Source organism: Silurus aristotelis (assembly GCF_946808225.1).
Source record: "Silurus aristotelis genome assembly, chromosome: 15".
Lineage (NCBI taxonomy): Eukaryota > Metazoa > Chordata > Actinopteri > Siluriformes > Siluridae > Silurus > Silurus aristotelis.
Window position 1 is genome coordinate 25,516,695 of NC_139588.1, and position 13,961 is coordinate 25,530,655.

The 13,961-nt window shown below is 46.4% G+C and overlaps 1 protein-coding gene across 3 annotated transcripts; it reads left to right on the forward strand.

Annotated features, from left to right (window-relative positions):
* The first annotated feature begins 5,668 nt into the window (after positions 1-5,668).
* LOC310737935 (uncharacterized protein) lies at positions 5,669-10,050 on the forward strand. Of its 3 annotated transcripts, none has more exons than XM_083562727.1 (3): positions 5,669-7,066; positions 8,953-9,168; positions 9,268-10,050. In XM_083562727.1, the coding sequence occupies exons 1-3, from the start codon at positions 6,298-6,300 to the stop codon at positions 9,420-9,422; spliced, it is 1,140 nt and encodes a 379-aa protein (XP_083418853.1). In that variant the 5' UTR covers positions 5,669-6,297; the 3' UTR covers positions 9,423-10,050. The 3 variants fall into 3 exon arrangements, with proteins under 3 accessions (XP_083418853.1, XP_083418854.1, XP_083418852.1); XM_083562728.1 differs by having other exon boundaries at positions 8,953-9,159; XM_083562726.1 differs by having other exon boundaries at positions 8,953-10,050.
* Positions 10,051-13,961: the final 3,911 nt, after the last annotated feature.

Sequence of the window (13,961 nt, forward strand, 5' to 3'; positions counted from 1 at the left end):
AAGAGGTTAATTTAGAACTTAAGTAAAATATACAGCAGTAACAGTGTGTGGAACATATGGGGATGAAGTGACGACTGACTGTTTATAATGCTGTACTTCTAGATATGAAGCAGGAACATCATTAAGGTCAGTTGTTAATGAGGCTGATTGTCTGAGGAAAGAAACTGTTCCTGTGTCTGTAGTTTTGGTGAATAAAGTTCTGTAGCGCCACCAGAAGGGAGGAGCTGAAAGATGTTGTGTCCAGGGTGCGAAGGGTCACTAGTGATATTTCCTGCCTGGTTTCTGGTTCTTGTATGGTACAAGTCCTGGAGAGTGGGCAGGGGAGCACCAACGATTTTGACCTCCTACTCATATGCAGACTCGTTGCCATTTTGGATGAGTCCAATGAGTGTAGTATCAACTGCAAATTTCAGGAGTTGAACAGTTTGGTCACTTTATGTGCAGTTGTTAGTATAGAGGGAGAATAGCAGTGTGGAAAGGACACATCCCTGAAGAGTTATTATCAAACTCTTGATGTCACCCAAATGAGGATGAGGTTCCCCTTTTGAGTCTGGTTCCTCTCAAGGTTTCTTCCTCATAACATCTAAGGGAGTTTTTCCTTGCCACAGTCGCCACAGCTGCTCATCAGGGATAAATGCACATTATTCACCTTCACTGTTGATTTCTGTAAAGCTGCTTTGAGACAATGTCTGTTGTGAAAAGCGCAATACAAATAAACTTGACTTGACTTGACTTGACTTGAGCGCCAGTGCTGACTGTCCGAATACCAGAGGTAACCTCTCCCAGTCTCACCTGTTGTTTCCTGCCTGTCAGGAAGCTGGAGATCCACTAACAGATGGCAAGGGGTATAGTGAGCTTTACGAGTTTGAAATTGAGAATTTCCGGAATTATTGTATTAAAAGCTGAACTGAAGTCGACAAACAGAATCCAGGCACATGTTCCTGAGCAGTCAAGGTGTTGCAGAATGTAATGCAGCCCCATGTTGACTGCGTCATTCACCGATCTCTTTGCTTAGTAGGGAAACTGTAGGGGATCCAGCAGCTGTTCTGTTCTGTGTATGCTGAAATAAGTAGAACCTTTAAGTAGATCATTGTCACGCGGCGAACACGGAGGCGGAGGCAGAAGTAGAAGCCGGCGTCTTTATTAAATGATGAAGGCAGAGCCAAAACAAAACACCCGCAGAGCGGGATAAAACCGGCAAAAGGCAGTTATTGGTGTAATGTCCGCGGTGAGGCGTGGAGGAAGCGCAACGCGGAGGCAGCGACGGAGAGGCGTCGGAAATCCGAGGTGCGCTGGGGAAGAAAGCCGTCACCGTGGGGAAAGCGGGGAATCCGGGAACAGAAGGTGCGTAGCGGGAAAGGCTGACGCGGAGAAACACCACCGGGAACCTGCACAGACACACACACACACACAAGCATAGCCACGTACATGTAATAACCGACAGCAAGTGTGTGTGTGTGAGGGAGTTTTATAGGTGGTGTGGAATTAATCCCAGGTGTTCGGGATGAGCCCGATTGCACTGAGCCTCGTGCGGGCGGGGCATGCACGAGAACCGGAGCGAGGTGCGGCCGGGAATCCCGGGTTATGACAGCCTCTGAAGGGGGCGTGGCAGGGGGATTTCTGACACCACCACCCCCCCCGAAGGGGCGGCACCGGACGCCCACAACCCATGGAATGCCCGGAGGGCCGGGGCACTCGGAGGAGGGCCTTCCCGATTGTCCAGGGCCTGAAGGGACCCGGCTGAAACCGCTTTGGAGCCGGGGAAAGCCGGGAAGGACCCGAGGCGGAGCGACCACCCCTGAGGAGAGCCGGAAGGGGAACACGGACACAGCAGGACCCAGGACCGGAGCAAAGACCAACGCGGTGATTGGGAAGGGAGTGTAGCCCTTGGTGTCGACCGAAAGTGGGGAGACGTCACCCACGGATGCCAGGAGCCAAACCGAGCCCACGCCGGAAGTCAGGAGCGGGACGAAGCCCTCAGTGGAGACCGGAGGCGGAGAGACCTCCTCAATGGAGAGCGGAGGCGGAGTGACACTCTCAGCAGAAGCCGGAGGCGGAGTGATGCCCTCAGTGGAAGCCGGAGGCGGAGTAATGCCTTCGGCAGAGACCGGATGGAGAAGGACGTCCATCACGGAGACCTGGGGCGGACCGACGACATCCTGGAAGGTCGGGAACAGAGCCCTGTCCACTATGGAGACCTGGACGACGACCTCGGCAAGGACCGGAGGCTGAGTGACGACCACCCTGATGTCCTGAAACGGGACGACGTTACTCCGGATGGTCTGGTTAGGCGCTCTCTCTCCCACGGAAACCTGTAAGGGAGAGACAACCCTGGTGACTGCCGGAAGCGGGATAGAGCAGTTTGTGGGGCTTACCGGAAACGGAGACCCGTTCTTTTCGAAGGCCGGAGGCTGAGTGAAGCCCCTGGCGGACCTCCAAGGCGGAGCTACCTCCACGGCGGGGAACTGGAACTGGACGGTGCCTTCGGTGCCGACTGGAGGTTGGAGGACGTCCCCGGCGGAGTCAGGAGGCTGAGCGACGCCCTTGGAGGCCCCCTGGAGCGCCATATCCTCCTCTGAGGAATCTGAAGGCCTAACGTCACCGTCAGAGGGACCGGGAGGACCGACGTCACCTCCAGCGAGTCTGTAGGGCGAGACGTCACCTCCAGCGAGTCTGTAGGGCGAGACGTCGCCGTGGGAGGAGCTCGGGAGCGAGACGTCGCCGTGGGAGGAGTTCGGGAGCGGGACGTCGCCGTGGGAGGAGCTCGGGAGCGAGACCTGGTTCTCCGAGTGCTCCTGGTGCGAGCCGTCACCTTCTGGGAGACTGTGGGGCGAGCCGTCGCTGGTGGAGGAAGCCAGGGGCAGCGGTTCGACGTCCCTTTCGCAGTCCCGGAGCTGAGGTGAACGCTCTGGGGTCTCTTTGGGCGAAGAGGAGATCGGTGTCGTAGCTTCGCCCTCTGAGTGCTCGTAGGGCGAGTCGTCATCTTCTGGGAGACTGTGGGGCGAGCCGTCGCCTCCGGAGGAAGCCAGGGGCAGTGGTTCGACATCCCTTTCGCCGTCTCGGAGCTGAGTTGAGAGCTCTGGGGATCCTTTGAGTGAAGCGGGGCTCTGAGAGGTAGCATCGCCTTTAGGGAGACTGTGGGGCGAACCGTCGTCTTCGGTGGAGCCCAGGGGCAACGGGACGACTTCCCTTTTGCAGTCTCGGAGGTGCGTTGTGTGCTCCGGGATCCCATTGGATGAAGAGGTGTTCTCGGGGAGGCGTAGGCGTGGAACCGAACACTTCTTGAGACCCTGGAACGGAGCCAAACTGTCCCGGGAGTCCTGGGATGGAACCGTGTTCTCCTCGGGAATCGGGAGCGAAGAGGAGCTCTCGTCAGGGACCGGGAGCGGAGAGGAGCTCGGCGGGAGGTCCTGGGACGGAACCGCGCTCGCGGGGTCGCTCGGGGACGGAGAGGAGCTCGAGGGGTCGCTCGGAGGTGGAGCCGAGCTCTCGGGGTCGCTCGGAGGTCGGAGACGAGCTCGAGGGGTCGCTCGGAGGCGGAGCCGAGCTCGAGGGGTCGCTCGGAGGCGGAGACGAGCTCTCGCGGTCGCTCGGAGGCGGAGACGAGCTCTCGGGAGGAGGAGGAGCCTGGAGCGGAGACGGGCTTCTCCTCCCGAGAGACGAGCTCTCGGGAGGAGAAGCCTGGGGCGGAGCCGAGCTTTCCGGAGGGTCCTGGGGCGGAGACGAGTTCTCGGGAGGAGGAGCCTGGAGCGGAGACGAGCTCTCAGGAGGAGGAGCCTGGGGTGGAGCCGAGCTTTCTGGAGGGTCCTGGGGCGGAGCCGAGCTTTCTGGGAGGTCCTGGGGCGGAGCCGAGCTCTCTGGATGGTCCTGGGGCAGAGCCGAGCTCTCTGGGAGGTCCTGCGACGGGACCGAGCTCTCCTGGAGGTCCTGGGACGGGACCGAGCTCTCCTGGCTGACCTGGAGCGTAGGGGAGATCCTTCGATGGACCTGGAGTGGAGTGGGGCTCTCTGGAAGGGCCTGGGGCAGAGCCGAGCTCTCCTCTGGAATCTGGAGTGGAACTGGGCCATCCCAGAGATTCTGGAGCAGGACGGAGAGCTCCTAGAGGTCCTGAAGCGGAACAGAGCCGTTTTGGATGGCCTGGAGCACGGCGGAGATCCCCTGGAGAACCTGAGGCGGAGCGGAGCTTTCCTGGAGGTCTCGAAGCAGGGCGGAGATCTCTATGAGACTCAGGTGCGGAACCGTGCTTTTGGAGGTGGAGGTGAGGAGATGGAGATCAGCCGTGACCATCCCGAGTTCCCTGGTGAGAAGCTGGAGGAACCGGGTGCACGAGCCAAACTCACCACCATTTGCGTCCCACAGCTCTACAGCGATTGAGAGCGATTTCCCTGTTAGAAGAGACGTGACCCACGCGACCCTGGCTCTCTCCGTCGGGAAACGGGACGGATTCGTCTCCATATACTTTCTCACGCTCCGTAAAAATTCGCCCCATTCATGTCTATTGCCCGAGAAGCGGTTTGGGAGATCCGTGACGTCATCAGAGAGGTGTGGCGCCGCCGAACATGAACGCGAGCCGGCCGCGAGCTTCCAGGTTTTCCTGGAGGCGGGGCTTGGCTGCTTCGGCATCGCGGCCGAGCGAACCCGCCCACCGAGGTGCGATTCGCGCCGGGAACACGGCGTTAGTCCGATCATGTCCCTTCCTCCTTCTTTGTTTCTCTTTCGTTTTAGTCCTTTTCGTGGGTCGGTTTTTCTGTCACGCGGCGAACACGGAGGCGGAGGCAGAAGTAGAAGCCGGTGTCTTTATTAAATGATGAAGGCAGAGCCAAAACAAAACACCCGCAGAGCGGGATAAAACCGGCAAAAGGCAGTTATTGGTGTAATGTCCGCGGTGAGGCGTGGAGGAAGCGCAGCGACGGAGAGGCGGCGGAAATCCGAGGTGCGCTGGGGAAGAAAGCCGTCACCGTGGGGAAAGCGGGGAATCCGGGAAAAGAAGGTGCGTAGCGGGAAAGGCTGACGCGGAGAAACACCACCGGGAACCTGCACAGACACACACACACACACACGAGCATAGCCACGTACATGTAATAACCGACAGCAAGTGTGTGTGAGGGAGTTTTATAGGTGGTGTGGAATTAATCCCAGGTGTTCGGGATGAGCCCGATTGCACTGAGCCTCGTGCGGGCGGGGCATGCACGAGAACCGGAGCGAGGTGCGGCCGGGAATCCCGGGTTATGACAGCCTCCGAAGGGGCCGTGGCAGGGGGATTCCTGACAATCATATCCTTAGAAAATTAAATATAAAATGTAAAACACACACTATAATATGCTAATAAACTCCCTATGACTCCATATAAAAGCTACACTATCTACGCACAGGCCGGTGTAAATGTTTAATGTGCCACTTTTATTGCCTTTGACATATTCATCACTGTGTTAAAGGGAAAAAAATATTTAGTCCACAATCACTTTTTATATTGAATATTGTCATTCTGTGAGACATAACAAAGTTGCAAAATAAAAAGTTTTAAGTAAAAAATAGTTGATTTTTTATAAGTTTATATATTTTTTTTTACAGCAGTTTTATTTTGTGGGTGTTTTCATACTGAATATACAGAAAGGTTTAGCGTTTTCAAACATATATTTTATTTTTATGAAATATTATTTTACAGCCATTTTATTTACAATTGTTTTAAAAAAGTGAACTGTTGATGTGCACAAATGTTAATAATAATAAACTGAGATAAAAAAGAATTACAAAATAAAATAAAAAATAAGGTAAATAAAAAAATTACAAGCAATTTTTTGTTTTGTATTTCTTCCCGTGATACTGTTACACCCGTACCTGTTAGTGAACTGATGTGGTACACATGTTGCTATAGGCTGTGTGTGTGTGTGTGTGTGTGTGTGTGTGTGTGTGTGTGTGTGTGTGTGTGTGTGTGTGTGTGTGTGTGTGTAAATCTGTTTAAATGCTGAAATGTTTAGTGCATTTGATTCTATTTGTTTATTCGACAGGTTTCTTCACTACAGCACTCGTGATCTCAAACTTTACAGTTGTTTCCTTCTTCCTGTTCTGTTGTAAAACATTTTAAGGTTCCATCATAAACCTTTTAGCTTTTACATGTTTTTAGCTGCTAAGATTTTGCTAGCATTTCACTCACCTCATAGAATATGTAAAATAGCATTACAATGATCACATAACTGAACATAGTGTTAACCACCCAGTTCCTCACCCAGTTCCTCACCCAGTTTCTCATCCAGTTCTTCACTCATTTCTTCACCCAGTTCAGGGTTGAGTTATAACATGATGGTTTCTTTATCAGGAAGGAAGAGGAAACACAAAAACACTGAGTCAATGGCATTCTTCAAAAGTTTCCAGGAGAGCCTGTCTTCTGTGTCGGTCTCTTCCATCCTTGACTCTGTGTCCAGCACTGTCTCGAACACGGTGGATGGCGTGAGGACGGCGGTGAGTGATGTCACATACACAGTGAGTGATCAGCTGACGGAGCAGGTCAACACCATCATAAACAAGAAGCAGGGTGAAGATGAGGACAAGGGAAAAGGGGAGGAGGGCAAGGCGTCCTCTGAAAACGACTCAGATGGCAGGATGGGAGCAGGAGGACGAGTAAACTCAAAGAGACAAGCTTATGCAGACGAGGAGGAAGAGAGGCGTGAGAAAGAGAAGCAGGAGCAGGAGAGGAAGAACGAAGAGGAGCAGTGGGAATGGTGTCATGCTCCATCCAAAGGCTGGTACCGCAAACGCAGAGACCCAAACCAGAAAGACACCAGTGCAGAAAAACCGGCAGAGAGACAGGAGAATAAAAACCAGAGGACAGAAAAGAGTGAACAGCTGTCCTCCTCTAACTTACAGGAAGTGACAGCTGTAAAGATGGAGAATAGTGATGGAGGACAGGAGAACACAAATACCAAACCTGAGACAGAAAAATGTCCAAACTCAAACAACAACCAGACAAATGGACACATCAAAGATGGGGATACAGAAAATGGACATGCCCAAGACAGAGACATGAATGAATCAGACTCCACATCTGCTCCGCTTACCCAAAACACTGGTATCTATCTATCTATCTATCTATCTATCTATCTATCTATCTATCTATCTATCTGTCTGTCTGTCTGTCTGTCTGTCTGTCTGTCTGTCTGTCTGTCTGTCTGTCTGTCTGTGTAACTTGTGTCTACTTGTGTTAATGTACAGTGCTTGCAAAAGTTGTATGCAGGTGTAGAAAAATGGTGTCAATTGAAATTGAGACGCTTTTAAAAATGTTTATTTATTTTTGTCAATTAACCGAATGAAAAGTAAATGAACAGACGAGAATCCAAATCAGAAAAGTATTTGGCGTGACACTGTTTAGCTTTCAGTTTTTACACTTGCAAAGTCACAAAATCCAGGACTTTGTATGATCAGAATCAGGTGTGTGATAAACCAATTTTACACAAGGGAGGTCTACTACATCAGCAAGGTCTCTCATAGATGCTTTGATCCCCCAAGGAATCTTAATGCATAAAAGACACATCATGCCATCAGCAAAGAACTGGAGGAAAGCAGTGGGACCCAGATATTCCCAGCTACTTACGAAGAAGTGACCTTCATGTAAGAATTGCAGCCAAAAGTCCAAGGCTCTAACATAGAAATGAGGCTCAGTGATGAAAGCAGAGGAACTGGGGGCAGGAAAATGGCAGCAGGAGCTCTGGACTGATGAGTGAAATCAAAAATATTTGCTGTAGCAGGAAGCAGGATGTTTGCTGAACGTCTGGACAGTGGTACAATAATGAGTGTTTGCAGGAAACAGTGAAGCACGGTGGCGGTTTGGAGCTGCATTTCTGTAGATGGAGTTGGAGATGTGGTCTGGATTAATAGTCCTCAATGATGAGAAATACAGGCAGATACTTCTCCATCATGCAGCATAAAATTATTAGAAATTTGAATTAGAATACAAGCATGAAATTTACGAAAATAACAGAGGAGTAAACATCGACAAGCGAAGAGAAAATTTCACCTCAATGTTTACTGCTGTTATTTTCTTAGATTTAAAGAAAATAAAAAATAGTTTAAAGTAAACAGAGAATTTTACACATGTACAAGAAACAAAGGTATAAGATTTCATACTTCCTGTATAAGTTGAATGACAGATGTCTCGTCCAATCATCAGTAAGTGTTTCATTCACACACTTTACCTCCCTTTTCCGCTTTGTCTGAAATGTTATTTTGTTTTCTGATTTGTTAAAGTGTCACTTCTCCGCCACTGTAGGTCATTCACACAAATACTTACTTTGAGTGATGAACTAAGGATTTTGAGAAAAGTACAGGCTTTTGCAAGAAATCCAAAGTGTTGTGCTGTTTGTACACATTGTTTAGAGAAGTTACTGCTCTCAAAACAATACTTACTGCTTTACAAATATTAAGAATGATTTGAGAAACGCTCCAAAGCATCTGAGAAAAAAGTGTGTTTACTTGTCTGTGTGTCTCAGCCAAGACTAGCTTTATATTTATCTGTGCTCTTGTCTACCTCAAATTCTGTCTAAGCCTCAGTCTGTCTCTATGTTCCTCTAACTGTCTGTCTTTATCTTCATCGAACTGTCTGTCCACCTGTCTCTCTTTATGTTCATCTAACTGTCTGTCCACCTGTCTCTCTCTACGTTCATCTAACTGTCTGTCCACCTGTCTGTCTCTATCTTCATCTAACTGTCTGTCCACCTGTCTGTCTCTATCTTCATCTAACTGTCTGTCCACCTGTCTGTCTCTATCTTCATCTAACTGTCTGTCCACCTGTCTGTCTCTACGTTCATCTAACTGTCTGTCCACCTGTCTGTCTCTATCCTTATCTAACTGTCTGTCTGTCCACCTGTCTGTCTCTATCCTTATCTAACTGTCTATCCACCTGTCTGTCTCTTTCACACTGTAGATGATTAAATGATCAGTTCCTCTGTGCTTCTGTAGGGGGTGAAGCTGCTGGAGGAGGAGCTGCTAAAAGTGGAGCTTCAGGGGAAGGAGATGCTGCGGGTGGAGCTGCAGAGGTTGAAGCTTCAGGGAGAGGGGCTGCAGAGGGTGGAGCTTCAGGGGGAGAAGCTGCTGGGGGTGGAGCTGTACAGAGTGGTGGTGTGGAGAGACAGTTACCGGAGGCAGAGGATGGGGAAAGTGCAGAAGGTGCGACAGGTGACACTACTATTTTAAATACATTTCATATTGCAGCTTTACAATTACACTATGTTCGTGCTAATGCTAAACGTAATGCTAGCTTCCTGCTTTTCCCAGGCAGCAGCAGGTCAAGAGGCTCAAGTGACCTGAAGGACCAGCAGGAAGAGGAAAGAGCCACAGGGATAGAGGGTCATTTAGAGGTCACTGAGGACAAGAAGGATGCAGAGCACTCTATTAACAAAAGCCGCTTTCGACGCTGTACTCTCCTTTGAGGCTCCACCCAGTCGCCAGCCTGTTTAATCATGGACCATGTGACAAAATCCTACCTTCACTGATGGAGAGAAGATCTCCGGAAGACGGGATTATGATCAGAGATCGGTGGAGTGAAGAGACGACGAAGAGGATCATGTTTAAAAAACACGAAAGTCACTTTTAACATGAGGTAATGAAACTGATGTGGATGAAACAAAAAATCTAAGTGAGAATATAAAGATATGAAGATAAACAGCATGTCATTCACTGAAAATGGAATAAAATATATAAACATTACATTGATTTTCTTTTTTTTTATTAAAAGATCTTATGTTAAAATTTAGTTCATGTTTATTTGTATTGAGTTTTTAATAATGAACATGGTCTCAGAGCAGCTTTACACAGAAAATGTGGAGATAAAAATGAAGATGTTCTTTATAAGTGTAAGTTTGTCTCTGATGAACAAGTCGGTGGAGACTGTGGTGAAGGAAAAACTCCCTGAGATGCAGAAGGAAGAAACCTTGAGAGGAACCAGACTAAAGAGGGAACTTCATCCTCATCTGGGTGCCACCAAATGTCCATTTATTACAGATAAACGATGTTGAGGTGCAGTGATGGAGATCAGAGCAAACTGTAGTCCTGAGTCAGTGTAGCCGACTTGATATTAACTACATTAATGGGATGAACACTGAGACTGTGTCTGAGTCCCGAACACTGATTGGAAGGTTGTTCCATAACTGTGGGGTTTATAAGAGAAAAATCTGCCCCCTGCTGGAGTCTTCATTATTTGAGGTACCAACAAATAGCCTGCACCTTTTGATCTAAGTAGGCGTGGAGGATCATCCTGGTACAGAAGTTCACTCAGATACTGCGGCGTGAGAGCGTTAAGTGCTTTATACGTCAGAAGTAGTATTTTATAATCAGTGTGAGATGGAATTGGGAGCAGTGTAGATGATTAAAACAGGGCTGATGTGATCATATTTTCTAGATCTAGTGAGGACTCTTGCTGCTGCATTCTGAACTAACTGAAGCTTATTTCTGCACTTACTCCAACACCCAGACAGTAAAGCGTTACAGTAGCCTAATCTAGATGTTACAAAAACATCTACTAGTTTTTCTGCATCCTGTAACGACATCATATTTCTAATTTTAGCAATATTTCTAAGGTGAAAGAAGGAGATCCTGGTGATAATATTCACGTGAGCCTCAAAGGAAAGACTCGGGTCAATAATCACACCAAGATCTGGACTGCTGTACACACTGAGACAGAAACACCATCCAGAGATGCTACGGAATCTGAAAGTTTGCTTCTAGCTGCATGTCGTCCTAGTAAAAGTACTTCTGTCTTATCTGAGTTGAGCAGAAGAAAGTTATCAAGCATCCACTGTCTAATGTCCTTTACACACTTCTCAACATTGTTAAGCTGATCTCTCTCATCTGGCTTTGCTGAAATATACAGCTGTGTATCATCAGCATAGCAATGGAAGCGAATACCATGTTTATGTATAATTTCACCAAGAGGCAGCAGATATAGAGAGAAAAGCAGAGGGCCTAAGACAGATCCTTGAGGAACACCAAACTTTACCTCAGAGAGTGTGGAGAACTCACCATTATACATCAACAAACTGATAGCAATCAGTCAAATAAGACCTGAGCCAAGAGAGAGCTGTTACCTTTTATTTCAACAACGTTCTCAAGTCCAGCAAGCAGGAGATGATGATCAATGGTGTGAAAACCTGCACTGAGGTTGAGCAAAACAAGTAAAGAGACGCATATTTGTATATATTTTTTATATGATTTTTCACTTAAGTTTCTACTGGTGCTTTGAATATATATATATATATATATATATATATATATATATATATATATATATATATATATATATATATATATATACATACACAATACATCATCAGATAATAAAGAACGTAGGAGAATATTTGCAATAAATTGTATAAGAGATCCAATGTCCAAAAACAACCAGGAAGTGAGATGTTTCTATAAGAACATGATTTTATGATGCAGGCAGGATGAGAGTAAGACAGGAAATTCCACAAAAAGATGGATTAGCTTATAATAAATATATTTTAAAAAGATTTTGAGGGGGCAGCGCCAGCAAAGCTGTGAATACTGGTGATTACCACCTGCTGACCTCTGCCCCCGAGAATGGTCTTCCCCAGCCTTTTGTTTCCTCACGCATGTCCTATATCTAATTTACATTTAAAGGAAACTTCGGTCTATACTTCAAAGGGAAGAACAATATAAATTATCTGGGCAGAGTTTTCTCTGGGTTCTTTCTGACTCCGATGAACCCAAAGTGCTTCATGTATTTTGTCACTGCTACGCTGTTATAAACTTCTTCATTCCGATCTTTGTTGTCCTCATCATTTTTTCTTACATTGGCGAGCCAGCCAGGAGGGATTTCTGAAAAAAAAAAAAACAAAAAAAAAAAACGGGGAAAGGTAAAAAAAACAGTTTCTTTCTTCTATGCTTTTATTTTATTTTTCAGGGAACCCCCTCGTTTAAAAAACCTAGAAAAGAAAGATTTTAAGGGCAAGAAAAATATTTAGTTTAATCAGTATAAGCAGGAGGAGTTCTTAAGCCAATTCTGTAAATTTCTGTGTAAGATTCTAACGGAACTGAATCAGCCTGACGTAATGTGGTGGCAGAGTTGTATTGGAATTTTATTGTTTCTAAGTAACTAAAGCAAAGTGCTTAAGTTTCTAAGTTTCTAAAGTAATTAAAACTTTCTGTGAGAGTACTATTACAGTTTCTGACGTAAGTGAAACTGGTAATAGTGTAAAGAGCGCGATGCACAGCGGCTCTGTAAAGTTTAAACAGTAACCCGAAGTACTGTGGTGTGTCCGACGCACTGTGACACTGTTTTAAACTCATGTTTTAAGCCCGAAGTACTGTGGCTAAGTACACTGGTTTAGGTTATAACGCGGTACTGTGACAGCGTAATATTTTGAACAGTTAGTTTGAATTATTTCGGAGGTTTAATCGCTAAATAGTCTCACGGCTATTTTTTAGGCAACTAGATTACGTGTAGTTGGGAAAAAACGCGGTAATAACAGTTTTGTCCGACGGACTGTGACACTGTTTTAAACACATAGTGTGGTTTTGTCTTGTATTGTGACAGTGTTGCATTTATAACTGTTTGTGTTATATTGCTGACGTTTAACAACTATTGTTACGGTGAATAAATAGACTAACAGGTATCTTAAAGTATCTACATAACGGGTAGTTGTAACTTTGGAGTATTTTGGAAATGGAAGAGCTGATTAATAAGTACATCACTAAACACGGCTCACAAGGGATGTTTGATGGAATAGAGAAGGTTGTTGATAAGCCTTATGAATGGGCTGTTTCTAAGTTTGAAACTTATCCTAAGATGCCTAGGAACAAACAAGGAAAAATTGCAAATGCCCTTCAGGGAGTTTTTGCCTCCTATAAGGTAACCAGGAGGAAGCTAGATAAGCTTGAGGCTAAAAATAAGCAGCTTCATTCTAGAGTCAGTATCGGAGACGTTTATACAAAAAATTACCAAGTCAGTGAAACAATATGGAAAGAAGAAAAGGACAGAATGCAGAAAGAGATCGCATTTCTGAAAACTAACAACAGTATGCTCAAATCATCTGTTGAATCCTTGTTTAATGATTTGGAGGAATCTAATGCTGCCTGTCAGTTTCTGATAAAGAATGGCAGAATTGAGGAAAATCCCAGTAAAAGGTTGGTAGATGTCAATAGTGAAAGCTCTGACTATACATTTAGATTTCCAGTAGCACCAATTCATGTAACTACGACTGTAAGAGCTAATGAAGGAGGGGAGGAGCCAATGGTCTCGACTCTGGTCAGAGGGTTTAGCCCCAATGAACTAGAAACTGTGATTAGGAATATTGGAAAAAAAATTTTCCTGTAAAACAGGATCCCTTAGATTTTCTGAAAAATCTGGAATGATATGCCGACATTTACAAATGTACGGATGGTGACACATGCATTTTGTTTGCCTGACACCTTGTCTGGAGCCTTAACTCAGAAAGTAAAGGACAGAAATGCAAATAAGTTTGAGAGGAAACAGGCACTGCTTGAAGTGTTAGGGCTGATGTCAGTGAACTGGGATAAAATAGCTGACATGCACATGCGAGAAGGGGAGCACTCAGTGGTGTTTTCTGAGCGATTATTTGATGCCTTTAAAACTTTCAGTGGCAATCCTGATATTACTCAGAATGATGAATGTGAGCAATTGAAGTTGCATCATAAGCAATGTAAATTTTGTTCCTTTTGCCACAAGATTGTCCACGTAGTCCACAAATGCTGGTCTTTAGGAAAGGGACGTCCACCACCCTATTTCCTTCGACGCAGAAATATGCATTCTGATAACCCAGATCCGGTAACTGTGCATCTAAAAGAACCTTTATGTGAACTCACAGCAGTATTCAATAAGGCTATGGGGTCTGTAGTAAAATGGTTAGCTGTCCCCTAAGAGTAAAAACTCTGTTTGCTAATGTTGCCTTGGTTAACGATTTACTGCATTTTATGCATTTCGGTCCCGA